At 37.2% G+C, this 17416-nt stretch overlaps 1 protein-coding gene across 1 annotated transcript in view; it reads right to left on the reverse strand.

The window, feature by feature from the left end:
* LOC127626562 (ATP-binding cassette sub-family C member 3-like) overlaps positions 1–17416 on the reverse strand; it is a 73578-nt gene that overhangs the window by 19205 nt on the left and 36957 nt on the right. The window contains exons 10-23 of the mRNA XM_052102444.1: positions 15128–15289; positions 14525–14617; positions 13700–13903; positions 12635–12781; positions 11579–11666; positions 11303–11369; positions 9426–9552; positions 9161–9337; positions 8392–8559; positions 7228–7411; positions 6866–6977; positions 3625–3778; positions 2792–2999; positions 660–970 (exon numbers count right to left, since the gene is read on the reverse strand). Coding sequence (XP_051958404.1) covers positions 660–970; positions 2792–2999; positions 3625–3778; positions 6866–6977; positions 7228–7411; positions 8392–8559; positions 9161–9337; positions 9426–9552; positions 11303–11369; positions 11579–11666; positions 12635–12781; positions 13700–13903; positions 14525–14617; positions 15128–15289 — 2202 coding nt within the window. The remainder of the gene's footprint in view (positions 1–659; positions 971–2791; positions 3000–3624; positions 3779–6865; positions 6978–7227; positions 7412–8391; positions 8560–9160; positions 9338–9425; positions 9553–11302; positions 11370–11578; positions 11667–12634; positions 12782–13699; positions 13904–14524; positions 14618–15127; positions 15290–17416) is intronic.

Raw genomic sequence — 17416 nt, forward strand, 5'->3', positions numbered from 1 at the left:
ACTAAATGAGCTGAAATAGTGCTAAAGTTGTATTTACATTAAGTCAATGTCATTCTTTTTAGTGCAAATGTGCCTCTTTAATATGTAAATTAGGCACATTATAGATTGCACCTTATTCACAAAACTCACCGCTATTTGCCTGCTGCAATTAATGCCCACGCAAAGCAGGCAGGAAATTGAATTTCATTTAAAAGAGGTGTTTGTGTAAATTTTTTATTGATCAAATAATAATCAAATGATGGAGAATTTTTAAGAGACAGTTCAAGTGCCTGGATCACAGCGGTGGAACTGTAGAGTCCCAGAAAAGTATGTCAGATTACCGACCCACAAGTTTCGGAATTCCAGTGTGCAAATAATTTTTTTTTCTTTTGGAGTGTTTACACTCATTCCTGACTTTCATGAAACAGGTGCTAAAACAATGCAGACAGCGCATGCAAATAAACAGCACTGTCAGTGGCTGCAAGTTATTCTTAGTGAATTCCCCCCTAATGGACAGACCAAAAAAAGAGAAGAAAGAAATCAAAAAGGTGTGAGACAGAATCGCTTCCATGTCTTTGTACCAGATCCAGGAAAGCACATGCTCTGACAGTACTTAATAAAGGTTCTGATATATTACGATTATCCAGGTTACATCCAGCTGCAAAAAAACGAAGAAATACCTGCACAAAGATGTAAATCAAAGCCAGGGGGCCAATGACCACGGCGAAAATGGGTGTACTGCAAATTATAACAATCATGGTGGACAAAGAGGCAAAGAAGGTTCCCAGGAACATGAGGATTGTGGATGAAAGAACCTCATCTATCACATAAATATCCTTGGAGAAGCGATTGATGATCCGGCCTATAGGGGTGGTATCAAAGAAAGACTGGGGCGTGTGAAATTTGTTGTCCAGCAGGGTCTCGTGCAGCTTGCGTGCTGCCCGGATTTTCCCCAAGGCCAGAGTAAAGGAAGAGAACATAACCAGGAAGCCTGTGTTAAAGAAACCAGAGGAGGGGGAGAGGGTCACTAAATACTAAATCTCACAGACCTGCAGGGCAAAGAGGTTTAGGGTGGGGACGAGGTGTGGTGTTGTTTGAGGGAGTGTTAGCTGGAGAAAAATCCAAAGATTGGAGGAGCACATTCCTCACAACAAAAACACACAAAATACACACATCTGCAACATGGCACTAAACATGACTGTTTACATTTATAAAATGTAAATGTACATATTTAGCTTAATAATTGCCTTTGTCTTGCTTTCCAGTAAAAAAAAATAAAATTAAAATTAAAACAAGATAAATATTCTTGAGAAGCAAGATAAACGATCCTTTTAAAATAAAAGATACAAATATTTGTTTTTAGAGAATATATCTTGAATTAAGTTTACTATTCTTACCCCATTGCAAAACTGTATTTTCCCCTATTTTAAGCATAATCTTCTAGACGTTAAAGGACGTTAAAGGGATAGTTCACCCAAAATTGAAAATTCTCTCATCATTTACTCACCCTCATGCCATCCCAGATGTGTATGACTTTCTCTCTGTACCAGAACACAAATGAAGATTTCTCAATATCTCAGCTCTGTAGGTCCATACAATACAAGTGAATAGTGGCCGGCACTTTGAAGGTCCAAAAAGTATATAAAGGCAGCATAAAAGTAACCCAGTGGTTTAAACTTTTTAGGTGGTGATATGCACATATAATTTGAATTGCAAAAAACATTTTATTTGTGGTAAAGTGGTAAAGAAGCTGGCTACCACCCCTGGAGTTCGCTAGTTCGAATCCCAGGGCGTGCTGAATGACTCCTGAGTGACTCCAGCCTGGTCTCCTAAGCAACCAAATTGGCCCAGTTGCTAGGGAGGGTAGAGTCACATGGGGTAACCTCCTCGTGGTTGCTATAATGTGGTTAGTTCTCGGTGGGGCGCATGGTGAGTTGGGCATGGATGCCGCGGTGGATGCCGTGAAGCCTCGTGGCATGTTGCCGCATGCGCAACGTCTCCGTAGCAACGCGCTCAACAAGCCACATGATAAGATGCGTGGGTTGACAGCCTCAGATGCGGAGGCAACTGAGATTTGTCCTCCGCCACCCGGATTGAGGTGAATCACAACATGATCACGAGGACTTAAAAAAGCACATTGGGAATTGAACATTCCAAATTGAAAGAGAAAAAAACACATGTTTGTTGTCAGCAGAAGAAAGTCATACACATCTGGGATGGCATAAGGGTGAGAAAATGATGACAGAATTTTCATTTTTGGGTGAACTATCCCTTTAAACGTGCAAATGGAGTAAGAAAAATATTTACAGCACAAACCTAAGAAATTATATGGATATATATATGAAAAAAAACTTAATTCAAGAAATATTCTCTGAAAACTGGCAAACTGTTTTTTCTTGTAAAGGGTAAAGCATAAAACATCAGGAAATTGTGTTGGATTTGTTTTAGATTTTGCCAGTTTCATCTTGTTTTAAGAAATTTCATAACATGTGTATAAAACACAAGTATTTGCCAATCTACTTATCAAACAAAATAAACTATTTAAATTATTCAAGATAAAATCCTTTGCAAAACAGTCTTAATATCTTAGACTGTTTTGCATCTCAAGTAAACTTACAGTATGGATGTAGGAGGGGGAAAATTACAGAAAGATAATGATTTTTTGCAGAGTTGTCCTTGGACCCTGGCTATCACTATGTAATCTTATTAGATGGGACTCCATTAGATTTAACAGGCCAGCATTCACTATATCTAACTCAGATAATATCCGCATTACATTATGAAAATAGTAGAGAGCATGGCTATGCCGTACCTTGCGAAATGCCCAGTGCTGCGTACACCCCGACCCTCATTTGAACATTCTCTTGTGTCCTGTTGTGTTGTGCATCATTAGTCCATTCACTGAGCCAGAAATTGGCTCCGATGGAGGCTGCGCTCTGACAGCCATACAGGAAGCAGATGAAAAGGGACAAAAAGGGCCCAACCGCTTTTGCATACTCCCAGTACACCTTAAACTTCACCTAAAAGAGGAAGAAAGTAGAGCCATAATGGGAAAATGCAGTTTACTATGAAGCTGAGAAAGTTCTTGTCAGAGACCATAGAGGGCCTGGAGTGAGCTACATTTGACATGTGGGTAGTTGACATGAATTACTCAACATATCCAGCCGTGTGACATGCATTCTATACTCCATCTTAAACTAATTTAAACAGCATTTAGCTAATTGTTTTATAATTAATATGCATGCCATGTTATGGCCTTTTATTTATTGAGACTACTTGAAATATTTGTACTACTAAACAGTACAGTACATTCATATAAATCTGAAGCTAAATTCTTTATGTGAATAAAAATCAAGTTTAAGAATATATTATCTGTCAAATACCCAAGTACTGGATCTTTAGTTATTTTAGGTTGAGATACTAAGGTAATTTACTGTTTGTACGTTACTGCACATTTATACTGCATTTACTGCACTATATATATATATATATATATATATATATATGCTGATTTATGTTATGTGATTCAAGCAGGGATTTGTTTCTTTATATTTCATTGTCCAGCATTCATTTGGTTTTTGATGAATTTTTTGCATTATGGCATGCCATCTGTCCTCCAGATGGGGGCAGTCATGAGTCACTCACCTGCCCGGTCTCAGCTGTTTCTACTTGGATGAGCTTCTCCACCTTTTTATCCTTCTCTGTCAGAGGATCTGCAAGTTTCTTAGTGCTGCAGCGGCGGTGACGGATGGACTTGCTCTTTGGGTTCTCCAGGTCATTTGACATGATGCTGATCTGTCTAAAGGGGCAGAAGACAAGAGGGTCTGAGAAAGAGGCTTGATAGGATGTCTTGGGTATTTTTGAACCCCTGCGGATTGAGATCAACATCGTAATGCATAGCCTAGTTGTTTGATTGATATTAAATATGATGAGAGTTGTCTAGTAAGACAACTCTATGTGTAGCATAGAAATACTGATGTGTGTGTGTGTGTGTGTGTGTGTGTGTGTGTGTGTGTGTGTGTGTGTGTGTGTGTGTGTGTGTGTGTGTGTGTGTGTGTGTTTATCACTTTGTGGGGACCAAATGTCCCCATAAGGATAGTAAAACCCGAAATTTTTGACCTTGTGGGGACATTTTGTCAGTCCCCATGAGGAAAACAGCTTATAAATCATACTAAATTATGTTTTTTGAAAATGTAAAAATGCAGAATGTTTTCTGTGAGGGTTAGGTTTAGGGGTAGGGTTAGGTTTAGGGGATAGAATATAAAGTTTGTACAGTATAAAAACCATTATGTCTATGGAAAGTCCCCATAAAACATGGAAACCAAACATGTGTGTGTGCTTGTGTGTTTAAGCATCTGGCTCTCTCTGCTCTCACACCTGGTGATATGGAACTAGGGTGACCAGATATCCTAGTTTAAAGCTGATTACCATATATGGAGCCGACATAAATGTAATAGAAGGCAGGATGACCAACTTTTTTTCCAATATGAAGCAGCAGTGAATGGATGGTATATCCATTGATGTATATCTGTGCAGTAAGTTGCAACTTACTGCAAAGTATATTAAATTAACATGCATGTACACACCTTTTTAGACTGCTTAATGTTCGTATATACAGCAGTCCACTAACAGCCACTTCTTCTAATTAACTACAGTTACAGTCAAATGTGGCCAATCTTATTGGATGGGATATTAAAGGAATAGTTCACCAAAAATGTAAATTGTCTCATTTTCGTACCCTCATGCCATTCCAGATGTGTGAAAACAAAGATTTTTGAAGAATATTTCAGCTCTATAGGTCCACACAATGCAAGTGAATGGTGACCAAAACTTTTGAAGCACCAAAAAGTCAGTAATTTTTATTTCTATAACACCTTTCTAGAACAGACGTCACAAAGTGATTAACATCCACAATGTAAAAACAAGGAAGCATTAAAAAAAAAAAAAAATTGACAAAAGCAATTTAAAAGCACATAAAGGAAGCATAAAATAACCCATAAGACTCCAGTGGTTAAATGTATATCTTCAGAAGTGATATGATAGGTGTGGGTGAAACACAGATCAACATTTAATTCCTTTTTTACTGTAAATTCTCCTCCCTGCCCAGTAGGTGATATGCATGAAGAATGTGAATTGACAAAAACAAAAGAAGATGAAAGTGAAAATGGAAATTTATAGTAAAAAAGAACCTAAATATTGATCCGTTTCTCACTCACACCTATCATTTCAGAAGACATTGATTAAACCACTGGTGTCATATGGATTACTTTTATGCTCCCTTTATTTGATTTTTGGACTTTCAAAGTTTTGGTCACCATTCACTTGCATTGTTTGGACCTATAGAGCTGAGATATTCTTTTAAAAATACTCGTTTGTGTTCAGCAGAAGAAAGAAAGTCACATCTGGGATGGCATGAAGGTGAGTAAATAATGAGAGAATTAAACATTTTTAGTAAACTATTCCTTTAAAGGTGCAGTATGTAAGATTCAGAAACCCTTGTTATTAATGACACATGTGGCTGTTAAGTGAACTGCAGCAGCTGCCTGTTGCTCACGCTCATGCACACACTACATAGGGACGTGAGCGAGCGAGCATTGACTAAAACAATAACGTAACAGACAAAGAGGCTGAATGTGATTCACCAGCATCATGCTGACAGATAAAATGACACAGTTATGATTGTTTTACTACAAACTTTGAGGCTGTATATTATATTTGACTCTCCAGTGCTGGAACAGGACAAAAACAAAGTGTGGATATCAGTCTGACTATATGAGACTGTAGTTTGAAATAATAACTTTCCTTTCCATGATACATTGACTGCATTTATATGATAGCATATATCAGCGTTAGTAGTCAGCTTTATCTATAGCTGTTAGATACATTTGGTGGATGATGACAGTAGCTGTATATAAAATAGGCTGTACATTATAAATATGTTGACACAATTCAGTATTGATGTGTTTCAATCACAACTGTCATTTTGATATATCGATGCACTATTGTTTTATAATAATAGATTGTATATATTTTCTATATAACCAAGTTACGTCACACTAATGAATGGAGCTTTTTGCATTATCTTGAACATTGTCTAGCATTCATTTCATTTGTTATTGTAGTTTAGCTAAATTTACACAGATCAATCCTTATGGCACTATATTTCACATGCTTTGCAGTTATGTAAGTTTACCTGTCCAATAAGAAGAACACCAATTCAGTGTCGGTTTTGATCCCCAAAACCAAACGAAGGTCCCTCCAGGAATCAAATGCCCTGCTGATGCTTACTCTAGTTTTCGCTCAATCACGATCACATTCCCACTTAGCAAGACGGGAGTCAGTAGATAAATGTTTTTTTGGCTTACTCTGAGTTTTTGTAGGACTCGGTGTTGTGCTGGGAGCCGGACGTTTGCTGGATTCCATCTCTAAGATAACGAAACCTAGTGTTGCCGACTGTCTGTTGACGCGGAAGTGAAGCTATTAATGAGGCAAGGCTCTCGGGAGCACGCATAAACGTCACATCCTTTAGATTTTCCTGGCAAAAGCGGCCGCTCCCTTCGCATGAAAATCAGTCCACAGGCTTTAATAGGCAACCTAGGAAGTCCGGGAATAGCTAATTTTTTAATGGCATTACAAACCGTTCACACATTGGCAAAAATAAATGGAGAATATTACATGAAAATTGTTACATAATGCACCTTTAAGTGTTTTAGAATGCACAGATAAAATGTAAAGTGTATTGTATAACAGTAAGTCATACAAATATAAAAGCAGGCAAAGTGGTTGCCAAGAGCCAAATTTCTGTCATTGACAAAGGTGCTCATAAAGGCAGAAGTCACAGTCAATGCAACTGGCACAGGAAAAGGCATTAAAAATACATGTGTACCTCATGAATTTTCTGCGGGCCTCATTGACAACAGGTTCATTATCCACCATATCAGTGTGGTTACTAAGTGCATCTTCAGGAAAATCCTCTTCTTCGTCATCAACCAGGGTAACTGTGAAAAGGGGGGAGGAGGGCGGGAGATTAGGAGTCAAGATGATAAGAATATATGTAAGAGCAACAGGAAAACAAGCAAAAAATACAAATTAACAAATAAAAAGCCAATCTTATAGAAATAATTATAAAATGCATAGGATGCTGATTTGTCAGTAACACAGTAACAATTCAGTGTTAACAGACTATGAGCATTTTCATTCTCAATGCCTAATTCTCTTTTCCAATTTAAGAGTAACACTGTTATTCACCGGTGACTTCATCATCTTCGATGATATCCTCAAGAGAGTAGTTCCTGAGGAACTCAGCAAAAGCCCCATTTTGTTTGAGCAGGTCCTGGTAGGAGCCCATCTCCGACACCCTACCATCCACCAGCACAAGAATGTTATCCACCTGAGGCAGGAAGCTGATCCCGTGGGTCACCAATATCCGTGTCTGTAGGGGAAAAAGCACACTGGTTTACCCATGGCCTGCTAATTCAGATGATTATAACAGATAGTGAGGGCATGCTATATCAGGGTCATTGTAAAGGGTTTGTGAACTGATGACATCTCTAATGTACATGGAAGATTGGTATAATTTATGCTTATTCTAGACTTTTTTAAAACATTTTGATTTAAAGAGATTACTGCTGAACTTTCAAGAGCTCATATTTTCCCACCTCAGACCTAAAGTAAGGATTGTAACGGCAATGTCAGAAAGATCAAAGAGTACATTTTAAAGAGGAAAATGGCTCTAAAAGTGATAGGGTTCAATTGAAAGTGCAAAGGCAAACACATTTTAAAGTATTTTAGAATGGATCATGGAAGTGTGATACACCGATCAGCAACAACATTAAACCACCTGCCTAATATTGTTTAGGTCCCCCTCGTGCCGCCAAAACAGCACCAACCCGCATCTCAGAATTGCAATGAGTTGATATTCTTCTCACTACAATTGAGGGGCACTAGGGGGACCTACACAATATTAGGCAGGTGGTTTCAATATTGTGGCTGATCAGTGTATTTTCTATTCTGTATAATGTATAAAAATGTAAACTAGTGATGAATGAGGACATGCAAATTGGCTGATGTTCCAATTACACTTCTGACTTATATTACTGAAATATAATATAATATATATACAGAAAAATTAAGTTCAGTATCCTATTAATTATATCAGTTAGGCAAATCATGGCACACATATTACACAAATGGCACCATTTCCTGAGAAGTGCCATCTATCCGTTCTCAGAAAGTTTTGGTATCCAAACATAATGTGACATAACACAATTAAGTGTAATTTGCTAATTTCCTGATCCATGTATGATTGTGAACAATATGAAAACACTGTGGTTTTATTTGTTGCTGTGCGTTACCCACCCAAATTATTCTCAGACAATAGGCTATAGAGGTGTAAATGACTCATGCAAATACCTTGCCCTTGAGGACTCCATCAGGCCCAACAACCTTGTCAAAAATATGTTTGGCAACATGAGCGTCCACAGCAGACAGAGGGTCATCCAGGAGGTAGACATCTGTTTCACTGTAAATTGCTCTGGCTAGACTCACTCTTTGTCTCTGGCCACCAGATAGATTAATTCCCTGCAAAAAGTCACAGATAGACATAATCCAAAACCTGCACTAAAATCAGTTAATATAGCATGTAAAACGTGTTCAAAAATAATTTAGGGGAGACCAGGGCTAATTGTCACACTTTTTACTTCTGTGAATATTTCTCATGGTGTGCTATAAAACATTTCCACCATTATTGCACAGGAAAATAGATACGTTTCACTACACTGTATGTGGTGAGTTGTCACAATGGAACCTGCCTTTAAACAGCCTGGGGTTTTCAGCTAAATTTAAACAGTAAAATAATTATGAAACACAACAAAAATGGAAAATGTCATGTACACAAATATCAAACCATTGTTTTGGCCTACAGTGCCATGTTGTTTTGTAACATGACTCTGTGCGTCAAATGTTGAACCCTTTACTGACAGCCCAGACTGTCCTGAGCTGAGATCAGTTGGATTAAATGAAATGAAATTATTTATTGCTTATAGCAAAGCCAAAATACAATGTCCACGCATATGCACGCGTGGTCAAACAAGGGTAAAATTAGACCTTAATCTCATAGTTACTGAGATCTAGTTACTAGTGACAACTAGCCTTGGGCTCTCCTCTTTTAAATAAATGGTACCTTCTCCCCTATCTCTGTTTGGTCACCACCAGGAAGCATTTCCAGGTCAGGGGTGAGGGCACAGGCCTCCAGCACACAGCGGTACTTCTGCTCCACATAGGGTTTGCCAAAAAGGATGTTATCTCTTAAAGTGGCATTTTGGATCCAAGCTTGCTGTGGTACATAAGCCACAGAGCCCTAAAGCAAGAGAGAAACAATATGCTATGAGTGTACTCTTGATGAATCATTCAAAATAATCAAAAGTCATCTGGGTGATGCTACACACCCGTATGGAGATCTGCCCCTCAAGCTTCTCCATTTCTCCAAGCAGTGCTGACACAAGAGAGGTCTTCCCACAGCCAACATGTCCCACCACTGCCAGCAAAGTTCCCTGGGGCACCATCACATTAATGCTGCCAACAGATGCTAAGTTATTATCACTGCATAATCTCTGTCCATAATTTACAGTATTTACTGACAGCTGATCAATAGTAGTCCTGGGGAGTAACTCAGTTGTAATTGTATTTATTTATTTTGCTAAACTTTTAAACAGAAAGAATTAGTAACAGTAGAATAGCTCAGCTGTTTAACAGTAACAAACTACGTTTTCCAACGAGTGGTGGTGTAGCATGACAAATTGCAACATTGCTGTTTTTATGTCATCTTCTTTGCATATGTAGATTTAAATCTGAATCAACTGAAGTAATAATTAAACACACTGTCCTATAATGTCCCCTCTTTCCTATGAAGCATTGGGAAGTCTAATTCATTTTTATTCAATTCAATTTTATTTGTATAGCACATTTTCATTCCTAGTCATAGCAATGGCAATATTAATAACGATACCAATAATAAATCAGTTTGTTTGTTCGATCGACAGTTCATGTAGATGAAGTGGTTCTGATTCATCGATTCACTCGATTCCACAGAAATCCCAGCACAACATGTCATGTCTTCTTTTTATGGCTGAATGTTTAGGTAGATGTTGCTGTTCGTCACTATATATTTAAAAAAGTATCGCCGCCATATATAGCTTCAATGTGGTTACAGTAGCTACTTTTTGTAAGTAACTTGTAGGGTAGTAAACCAATTATTTAAAAGCTTGACCGAAGTTTATGAGTAGCTTGTAGTTTGACAAACTACAGTTTCAAAAGTAACTTCCCCAACACTGATCAAGAGAACATTTTTGTTATAAGGGCATTTGTGTTTGGGATATTTTACATCTTGAGATCCCTTAGTTCGAATTTGCGCTCCATTAAGTGTTTTGAACACAAGAACGTAATGTATGTTTGTGTTGTGCTGTCTGCTGAAGGTTTTTTTTGTTCACTGTATAAACTACGCGTTGGCCGCACAGCTGAAGTTTCACTTCTATCGGGAAGACACGCAGGCTTGAGTGAAGTTTAAGATGCCATTTATTTGATAAATGTAAAACAGGAAGTAATGTCTCTCTCTTTGGTGTAGGCCCCGTCCGGCGGTCCGAGGGAGTTGTACCCGGAACTGTCATGTCCTGCCGGACATAGGAGGCAGGGGCGAGGAGCCTACCCCCGTGCGGGACAGGGCTCAACTTGTGGTGGTGGGGTGGTGGAGGTTGCTGTGTTAGCACACTGAAACAGCAATGTGATAGATTGTGAGCAGACTTATAAAGCAATGGCTTACATGCGATTGGCTAGGAATTACCCAGCTAATGTTGTTATGATGAACATGTTATGATTTGAAATCTTTCAATAAAGATTTCAAATCTTTATTGAAAACGCATTTTTTTAGGCTAGCTTTTATTTGACTTTTATTTTATTGTATTTTATCTTTTTTTTTTTTTTTTTTTTTTTTTCTGTGATGTATTTTTGTTTTGCTTGTTTTATTATGTAAAGCGCCTTGAGAAGCTGCTTTAAAGGCGCTATATAAGAATAAAGTTATTATTATAACAGCTGCTAGTCTTCCCGCTAGAACTACGCTGCGCTTCCATTTACTGCCCTCTGAAGTAAAAGGGTGGAACTACAAGCTTGCATTTCTCAGGATTCTTCCTTATTACGGTCCGGGGGCATTGCGTTAATTGCGTAAATTCTTTTTAACCTGTTATTTTAATAAAATTAATCACACTGAATTAACGCGTTAAATCGATAGCCCTATTTAATACACATGACAGTGTTGTGTGAATGTTCTTACTTCTCAAGAGTGGCTTGGTCTTGCTTGGCCCATGCGAATTTCCCATTCACTACTGTCACTGCATGTTCTGAAGAGAGAGAAACAATGAGCCAGTTAAAGCAGGAGTAAAGTCATGACTCATTGTGAAACAACTGAAACTTGCAGACAGCAGTCGCTGAAAACAGATGCACAATGATTTTGCACAAACATCACTCCTACAAGAACAGAAAGTTAAACCTGTCAGGCAGCTTGCTTTAGCATGTTAGTGTAGAAAGGTGAATGAGCCCTCTTTCAAACCTGAAGCATTGTTTCTTCTGTCGACACTGTCTGGATCCAGTTCATCGTGACCCAGGAAATTCTGGATGCGCTTCAGAGACACGCTGGCCTTTGCGTTGAGCAGATGAATGATTAGGGAATATACTATGCAACATTAAGTGGGAGGACACGTTACACACTGCATGAATTGATGATTGTATTCCGGTAAATGAATGTGGTATATATTGCGTAATCATTTAAACAATTTCATGATCAAACCTGTATGAATCCCCCACATAGACAAACCTTCTCAAAGTATTTTGTGTCTTAATATTAGAGATGAATGATGGTCTTGCATTTGAACAAAAGTCTTGTGTAAGGAGCATTTTCTTGGTTAACCCTTTAAGCTCTGAAGGTGTTTTTAAAGATGACATGTTCAGTGGCATAACCCAGATTAAGGGCTCATAACTCGACACAACATTTTTTTTGTGATATAGATTACGATCAATTCTGAGACTCTCTGCCTAAGAAACCCAGAAAAAAACTTAAACTAAATTTTTTTTTTTTCTTATTTTCTGATTTGACAATATATATCTCAGGGAGTAAACCTGAGATATATATTCTCTAAGTGTCTAAAAGCCTCTTCAAACTAATAAAACATAAAAATTGTACATAAGTACGGGGCTATCAAAGGGTTAAATAAATAAAAGTGAAGCTCAAATGTTGTTAAATTTGTTAAGAAATATTCATTCAAAGTGTTATTATTTTATGTGTAAAATTGTCTAAATCAGATTTTTTTAGGTGGGATTACTGTTCTGGGTTGCGCAAGATACTGGGTTGCATTTCTATTACAGTCATTCAATTTTACTGATGGGAGTAGTATGAGCCAGAGACTAAAACAGATGAATGGACAAGATTTGAAGCACCAGTTTCTAATATGCACTTAATCCTTTCACGGCAACATGTGTCAGTACATTGTTCAAGAACGCTTGGATGAATAAGAGCCAGCGAGCTGAAAATAAAACACTTTTGAGTGCACCTTTAAATTGTATATAACTGGAATGTTCTTTTTGAGAAAAAGAGGACTTGAATGCTCACTTGTACAATGCTGCTTATGACTTGTGGGAGCATATTCAGGGGGAATCTTAAAATGTTGAACAAAGACAAAGACACGAATGCCTTCTCTGCATCCAAGACGTTCTCTTTATCCACATTCACAAATACAGCAAATGTTGTCAAGGCTACCTGCAGACACATCAAAGAGAAAGAATCCTTAAGAATACTTCATCCGTGGAATACAAAAGAAGAATTTTGAAAAATCTGTACACAACTCTTTTCCATTCAATGTTAATGTCTGTAAAGCTGCAAAAAGTACCATAAAAGTATGTAATCCATACGGCTTGTGTGCTACATTCAAAGTCTTCTGAAGCCAAACGATAGTTTTGTGTGACGAACACACCGAAATTGAAGTTTTTTACTGAAAATCTTCCCCTCCGCCAAAGCTCTTAAATCACATATGGCCACTGTGGTGCAGGTTGGACGTCAGGGACATCAAACGTCATTGGTTGTCTTGTTTTGTGACCAAACGTCATTAATGTAAATGTCAAATCCCATGCAACACATCTTACAACACCATATTTGATTGGAGAGCTTCAGTGAATAACGACTAAAATTTTGGTTTCTAAAAATATCTATCGAATGGCTTCAGAAGACAAGGAATAAAGCACACAAGTTGTATGCACCACTTTTGTGGTGTTTTTATAGTTTTTTTCATTTTCGGAAATGTGTGTTTTTTTATGTGTGTGTGTGTGTGTGTGTGTGTGTGTGTGTGTGTGTTAAGGGAAAAAAATTAGATAATAGGATATAAGCTTGGAGCAACATGATGGTGAGTAAATATTTTTGAGTGAACTTCATTTAGTAAAAACTAACATAACTCACTTAAAAACAAAAAGTCTTTCTGCGAAAACAGTTTTAACTTCCTGTTACTCATCTGTCGGATACAGGTGACTAATTCATTTTAAAACATGAGCTGCCAACATGAGGCCAATTAGATAAGGGTCTACCACCAACATTTGGCATTTCAAAGATTTAGAAACCATTTTGCATTTTATTCAAACTCATAAAACCACACAGTAAGAGATAACAGAATGAAAGATACATTACCAGGAATGGAGCACTGATCCAGGCCATGGTGGAGAGCGCGCTGAGGTGAGCAGCCTTGCGCAGCACGTTGAGTTCTTTCTGGCGAATCTGAAGGATCTTCTCTTTGAACGATATCTCCCAGGCATAGAGCTTCAACACCTTTATGCCATTGAGAATCTCATTCATCAGCTTGATGCGGTCATCTTTATGTTTCATTTGCTCCACCTGTGCAGAGTACAGACAGTTGACATCAGATGATGACCTTTAGTGAATGTCAAGTTCAAAACCTGCAAAATGTTGCCTTAGCAGACAGTATATGGAGGGCATCAAAGTGGCGTGTTTACATCACATCCTGTCTACTTTTCTTCAAATAAACAAGCATTGGATATATTCCTGGATTTCTCTAAAGCTTACTTGAATTTGTGCTAGATCATTAGACATGATGCTATTGTGCCTTAAACCAGTTTTCTTAGAAAGATACTATGCCTGTTGAGTTGCATGTTAAGACATTGACTGGCTAGGCAGCGAGGCCCTTGATTTTGGACACAGCTCATTTTTCTACCACCGCTACTTGATGGTCTACATAACTGCTAAACAGAGTTTGGGTAGTTTAGCATTGCTCACAAGTTATTTGAATTTTATGTCTTTAGGCAAATTTTGCGGTAAGTCTTGGTTTGCTAGAAGCTACTCAAAAATATGCTAGACTGTTTAGTTCCTGAAACAGCTTCTGAAACGGAGTTGTGAAAACCACAGACCAGAAGGAATTATTGAGAAGTGTGAGAGCATCTGTTTGTTGGCCTAAGAGACAGACACAGATGAAAATATGCATAAGAGAGGAGAGTTGACCTGGAATGTTCTGGTCTTCATGGCAATGAAAGCATTAAATGGAATCAGCAGAACCATCACAGCTACACCAGCCAGCACCGATGGACCCAGATTCTGAAGACAAGAGATAAAACGAGCAACAGAATAATAAACTAGCTTTCACAGCTACTTGTCTCTTAAACAGATAGAGCTGCGACACGGGCTGAATAATACAATTCTCAATTTTGATTTCAGAACGTCGGAATTTTTATGTTTCCTGCTCTCTTGTTGACCAATACTTCATAGCACAAAACAGATATTGTAGTTGGCACAAACTATGTTTATCTTTGCCACTTTTAATATACTATGTGTTTGTTCAAGGATTTTGGATGAAGAGGGCATGTCACACAACCTGTCTTTGTTGGCATTTGCCTGATTTGGTTTGATTGGATGCCAACAACAAAAGATATGGAAAGTGTTTTCTCCAAACTATGCACAGTTGCATGAGTAGTTCCATTCAGCCTTGTTTTTCCTATTTTTGTGTCATGAACCACCAGTTGAGAACCACTGCTTTAAAAGAAACATTATGAGTGAATGAATATCTTTACAACAAAAATATATTTAGTCAAATATATGACAGTTTACCTGCCAGAGGAAGAAGAGAGCTAGAAAGATCTGTAGTGGAGCAGACCACAGCATGTTCAGGAAGGTGGTGAGATCCATAAAGGACTGAGCATCCACAGACATCAGATTGACCACTTCTCCCACCGTAGAGGAGCGTTTGGCCTCATTTGTGATAACTAGTGACTGCAAACATTGATTGAAAGCATCAAGCATGTTGTTTTCCATGATCCAACATAGTATTTAGGGTACAATTTAGCATATTATACAGCAATGCAAATCCCCACATGTCCCTTTGTAAGTCACATAAATAAACTGTAAAAATACAAATTTCTACCATGTTTTGATGGACATGTAAAAAAAAAAATTTAAAGTACCTTACACTGTAATACTAATAGTTATCTCTTATAAACTATCATTCTTATAATGGGAGTCAACTGTTATTATTATAAATGAAGAATAATGACTCAAGCTTATTTTTACTAATCTTACTAGTTTTAATTAAGTTACCATTACTCTCTAAACCTTTTCATTAATAAAAACATTGAAGTGGTCCTAATTAAACAGTACTTGAAATGTCACATTTTGGAATCATAACTCAAATACTGTATATACATTCTATAAAATTAGCTTAGAGTACTTCTAACTCAAAATTATCAAGTACAAAATTGCAGTTGTGTACCCATAAGCCCTTGCACTTTAATAAATTACGTACTATATGTTTGATCAAAACAAGTGAACTAAAAAAATAAGAAGTGTTATTTAAAAATGTATATAGTTTTAATTCTTATGACTATTGTTGTTGTTTTGTTGTAATTGGCTGATAGTTGTGATTTGTGTGAAGTCACCATTAGGGTGATTAGTGTTACCTCTGGTGAACTTGGAGCCTGTTAAATTTAAGTCATAAGTCTTTCCTCAATTGTACTTTTAAAAAATGCTGATTTACATGGACTAAGAAGTATTGGGGAGAATCCAATCTGTCATATGACTAACTGAGATTCCAGTAATTTCCCTTGTACTATAAATAGTTTAAGTTATATTGAAAAAGTTCAGTTTACTTGAGCCAAATAAGTACAGTACATTTACTTAGAAAAAGCATGCAAACTGATTGCCATAAAAAAAACCTAAGTAAACTCATCGATTTCGATTTTACAGTGTGGAAAGCCATCTAAAGACCATGTTACACAAGTATAGTAATCATTCAGGATGCTACAGAATGTATCAAAATCCCATGGTAGTACCATCATGGTACAATACTGTAGTTCCACCATTTTTGTAACGGTCATATGGAGTTAAATAGGGTGACAACTCAGTTGATATTGATATATTATAATGTTTGGTAACAATTTACATTAAGGTTCCATTTATTAACATTAGTTAATGCATTAGGTATCATGAACTAACATTGTTTTAGAGTATTTATTAATCTTTGTTAATGTTGGTTAATAAAAATACAATTGTTCATTGTTAGTTCATAATGCATTAACTAATGTTAACATATACAACTTTTGATTTAAAACATGTATTATTATATGATGAAATTAACGTTAACCATGAATGATAAATGCTGTAAAAGTATTGTTCATTGTTAGTTAATGTTAATGTTGTTAACTAATGTAAACAACTTATTGTAAAGTGTTTCCCACAGTTTTTTGCAATGTAATATCCTGTGACACAACAGATTGTTTGCTTTTTCAGTTTAGGGAACATTGCCAGCAACATACACTTAAATGAGTGAACACTGAAGCTGAATTGAAGTATTGCACAGTTCTGGGTAAACGTGCACATCCGCGTGTGAACAGGCCGACACACCTACAGTACCACACCTAAAACAACCAAAATCTCTACTACATTTACCTTTCTGTCATTTAGAATAAAGGCCACATGGCTCCCGGTGGCTGAAGTCAATGCCAACTGTTCCTGTGACTCATGCAGTTTAACTTCTATAAAACAACAAGTCATGCTGATGACTGTTAATATCTATAGCTCATGGGTACATGTGGCTGTTCTTACCTTCAAACATAGAATGAGCATCTTTTTAAGTGTTGTAGGTCCAAAATAGGGCCTGAAACTTTCATTCGTGTTTTATTCTATTTTAACAAATGGTCAGTGAAATGAGGTCAAATGTAATTAATAATTAAATATTTGTATTTACTATAAACAATTCAACAGATTATGTCAAAACTATGACGTTATATGTATTTAACTGTTGGATACAGTCGAGAAGGTCAAGACCTCTTAAGTGGGCAGGCCAAAATGTATATTTTACAGAGGGGTTTATTTAATGTGTTTAAAACTAGCTACTCCCTTTTT

This window comes from Xyrauchen texanus, chromosome 33, assembly GCF_025860055.1.
Source record: "Xyrauchen texanus isolate HMW12.3.18 chromosome 33, RBS_HiC_50CHRs, whole genome shotgun sequence".
Lineage (NCBI taxonomy): Eukaryota > Metazoa > Chordata > Actinopteri > Cypriniformes > Catostomidae > Xyrauchen > Xyrauchen texanus.